At 46.0% G+C, this 4,244-nt stretch overlaps 1 protein-coding gene across 2 annotated transcripts in view; it reads left to right on the forward strand.

Annotated features, from left to right (window-relative positions):
* The window catches only part of SLITRK5 (SLIT and NTRK like family member 5), a 6,843-nt gene extending 2,802 nt beyond the window's left edge, over window positions 1–4,041 (forward strand). For both annotated transcript variants that reach the window (XM_036757788.1, XM_036757789.1), the window contains one exon: window positions 683–4,041. In XM_036757788.1, the coding sequence (XP_036613683.1) occupies window positions 683–3,579 (2,897 nt within the window). In that variant the 3' untranslated portion in view covers window positions 3,580–4,041. The remainder of the gene's footprint in view (window positions 1–682) is intronic.
* Window positions 4,042–4,244: the final 203 nt, after the last annotated feature.

The raw sequence follows: 4,244 nt of genomic DNA on the forward strand, positions 1-4,244 counted from the left end.
GAGCTCATTAGGGATTATTTTCCTGCATTAACTTACTTTTTTTTCCTTTGGTCTTTTAAGAAGTATCTTTGGGGCTCATACACAGACATTTTCAGCAACTGTCTAAAATAACTTAAGTACTGTATGTAGCACTTTTACTTCTCCGGAGAGGAAAAAAAAAAAAAGACGTGGGGGAAAGACCTTAACGTGCGCTGTTCACTGAAGAGGTTCTGAAAAAGAAAGAGGGCTGGGTAATAGGTGAGGTGGGAAACCTCATGAAATGGTGCTATTTTTCTCTTAAATTAGAACCATGAAACTGAACTGACAGCCATTTTATGTATATTTATGGGTTGATCTTGGGGGATTGAGAGAGGGGGGAGGAAGGATAAAATCCTGAAATGGGACAGTATCTAATATGACCTTATGTTTGTAAAGAGATCTATAACTCATCCAGATTTGCAAATCAGCCCTTTAATCATTGACAGTCAGTTTTACTAAGTCTGGGGAATTTAGATGAGCTTCTATATCTTACTACTTTTTAACAACAATAAATATAGACCAAAAAGAAAAAAATAAGAGGACCCCATAAGGACAACCTTCTTTTCCCAGAGTGTAGAGAAAAATACATTTAATAAATAAAAGACTAACACTCCTGTTTAAAATGTTTGGTCATATTCTGTGTTTTCTTTTGTTTTCCTTACAGGAGGTAAAATGTACCCTTGCTGCTCCACATTAACTTTGGAACAGGACCTCAACAGAAAAATGCATATCTGGATGCTGCAGACTATAGCGTTTGCTGTAACATCTCTCGTCTTTTCGTGTGCAGAAACCATCGATTATTATGGGGAAATTTGTGACAATGCATGTCCTTGTGAGGAGAAGGACGGGATCTTAACAGTGAGCTGTGAAAACAGGGGGATTATCAGCCTTGCAGAAATCAGCCCTCCACGCTTTCCAGTCTATCACCTCTTGTTGTCTGGCAACCTTTTGAACCGTCTCTACCCCAATGAGTTTGTCAATTACACTGGGGCTTCAATTTTACATCTAGGGAGCAATGTCATCCAGGACATTGAGACAGGGGCATTTCATGGGCTTCGAGGTTTAAGAAGATTGCATCTGAATAATAATAAACTGGAATTACTAAGGGATGACACTTTCCTCGGATTGGAGAGTCTGGAGTATCTACAAGTCGATTACAATTACATCAGCGCCATCGAACCTAATGCTTTTGGCAAACTGCACTTGCTGCAGGTGCTGATCCTCAATGACAACCTCTTGTCGAGTTTACCCAACAACCTTTTCCGTTTTGTGCCCTTAACACATCTAGACCTTAGGGGCAACCGGCTGAAGCTTCTGCCCTACATAGGGCTTTTGCAGCACATGGATAAAGTTGTGGAATTACAGCTAGAAGAAAATCCCTGGAACTGCTCCTGTGAGTTGATCTCACTAAAGGATTGGTTGGACAGCATTTCCTACTCTGCCTTGGTAGGGGATGTGGTTTGTGAGACGCCTTTCCGGTTACATGGGCGGGACTTGGATGAAGTATCCAAGCAGGAGCTTTGCCCAAGGAAACTCATCTCGGACTACGAAATGAGACCCCAGACTCCCTTGAGCACTACGGCGTATTTACATACGACCCCAGCCTCGGTCAATTCCGTGGCCACTTCTTCCTCTGCTGTTTACAAGCCTCCTCTGAAGCCCCCTAAAGGGACCCGCCAACCCAACAAACCCAGAGTGCGCCCCACCTCTCGCCAGCCCTCTAAGGACTTGGCCTACAGCAACTATGGCCCCAGCATCGCCTACCAGACTAAATCGCCGGTGCCTTTGGAGTGTCCTACTGCGTGCTCTTGCAATCTGCAGATTTCTGACTTGGGCCTCAATGTCAACTGCCAGGAGAGGAAGATAGAAAGCATCTCTGAGCTTCAACCCAAGCCCTACAACCCTAAGAAGATGTACTTGACAGAGAACTATATCACAGTTGTGCGTAGGACGGATTTTCTGGAGGCTACAGGGCTTGACCTGCTGCACCTTGGAAACAATCGCATCTCAGTGATCCAGGACCGTGCGTTTGGGGATCTAACCAATCTGCGACGACTCTATCTTAATGGCAACCAGATTGAACGCCTGAGCCCTGAGCTGTTCTATGGCCTACAGAGCTTGCAGTATCTCTTCCTCCAATACAATATTATCCGGGAGATCCAGGCTGGGACCTTTGACACAGTCCCTAACCTACAGCTTTTGTTTTTAAACAACAACCTCTTGCAGGCCCTGCCGGGGGGCATTTTTTCCGGCCTCACGCTGCTCAGGCTAAATCTAAGGAGCAATTACTTTTCTTCTCTGCCTGTGAGTGGAGTGTTGGATCAGCTGAAATCTCTTATTCAGATCGACTTGAATGACAACCCTTGGGATTGCACTTGTGACGTGGTGGGCATGAAGTTGTGGGTGGAGCAGCTCAAAGTGGGGGTACTTGTGGATGACGTCATTTGCAAAGCCCCCAAGAAGTTCGAGGAGACCGATATGAGGTCTATTAAGTCGGAGCTTTTGTGCCCAGACTATTCCGATGTAGTGGTTTCTACACCTACTCCGTCCTCCATACAGATCCCACCACGAACCACCTCTTTGCCCTCCACAGTCAGATTCAACAGCACGGGCGCCACTGCAGGGGGTGGTTCTGGCAACAGCGCCTCTTCAGTCCCCTTGTCTGTGCTGATCCTTAGCTTGCTGCTTGTCTTCATCATGTCAGTTTTTGTGGCCGCTGGGCTCTTTGTTCTGGTGATGAAAAGGAGAAAGAAAAACCAGAGCGACCACACTAGCACCAACAACTCCGACGTGAGCTCCTTCAACATGCAGTACAGTGTGTACAGTAGCAGCGGGGGCAGCAGCCACCACCATTCGCATACTCACCACAGGGGCCCAACCCTCCCTAAAGTGAAAACCCCCGCTGGCCACGTATATGAATATATCCCCCACCCACTGGGCCATATGTGCAAAAACCCCATCTACCGGTCCCGGGAGGGCAATTCGGTGGAGGATTACAAAGATCTGCACGAGCTCAAGGTCACCTATAGCAGTAATCACCATCTGCAGCCTCAGCAGCAGCAGCAGCAGCAGCAGCCACAGCAGCCTCAGCAGCAGCAGCAGCAGCAGCCACAGCAGCAGCTGCAGCTACAGCAAGGAGAAGAGGAGAGGCGGGAAAGCCACCACCTGCGGAGCCCCGCCTACAGTGTCAGCACGATTGAGCCGAGGGAGGAGCTGCTGTCACCAATGCAAGACGCTGATCGCTTTTACAGAGGCATTTTAGAACCCGATAAACATTGCTCGGCCACCACGGCTGGCAGTAGCCTCCCGGAATATCCTAAATTCCCTTGCAGCCCTGCTGCCTATACTTTCTCCCCCAACTATGACCTTAGGCGCCCCCATCAGTACTTGCACTCTGGGGCAGGGGACAGCAGGCTCCGGGAAACGGTGCTCTATAGTCCCCCCAGTACTGTCTATGTAGAACCCAACAGGAATGAGTATCTGGAATTAAAAGCAAAACTAAACGTTGAGCCGGACTACCTCGAAGTGCTGGAAAAACAGACCACATTTAGTCAGTTCTAAAGGCAAACAAACTCCCCATAGAGCATTTGTATTTAAAACAAACACAAGAACAAGCAAACACGTGATGAACCGGTTTGATTAATTGTGTTGTTTCAACGTTTAGGGTGAAGTGCCTTGGCACAGGATTCTCAGCTTCGGCGAATGATACTGAAAGGGTGTGCAATTTCATTTTATTTTTACAATTAGGAAACGTTTGTGTAAGCTGGGCACAACTCTTGCTCTTGTGTCAGTGGAGGGAAGAGGAGCTGTATGGAGGGCCATTTTTTCAGGTGACTTTTAAAGGTCAATGAAGTTTTTTGGTGGTGGGGAATACTTCTGTTTTTCAAAGATTGAAGGGCACAGATTCCTCCTTTCCTCCTCTGATCCTTCATTCCCTCCCCCTTTAAGCCATGGGTGGGTATAAATGGCTTTTATGGAGAGAGATTAGCACACCCTGACTTTAATACAAGATTTCTTTTCTTTTTTTTTTTAAAGGATGTGTTTGTATGCTTTCTGGACATTTGAATTAAAAAAAAAAGTATTATGACCTTGAAAAGGATCAGTATAGATGTGGAAAAACCATTAAAGAGTGCAGAGCTATATGATCCATAACTGGTTAGTCAAAATAACTTATTGATGAAATATAAAAATATTTTATTGTAGCACCTATTTTTATATGCACATTC

This window comes from Trichosurus vulpecula, chromosome 4, assembly GCF_011100635.1.
Source record: "Trichosurus vulpecula isolate mTriVul1 chromosome 4, mTriVul1.pri, whole genome shotgun sequence".
In the NCBI taxonomy this organism is placed as follows: domain Eukaryota; kingdom Metazoa; phylum Chordata; class Mammalia; order Diprotodontia; family Phalangeridae; genus Trichosurus; species Trichosurus vulpecula.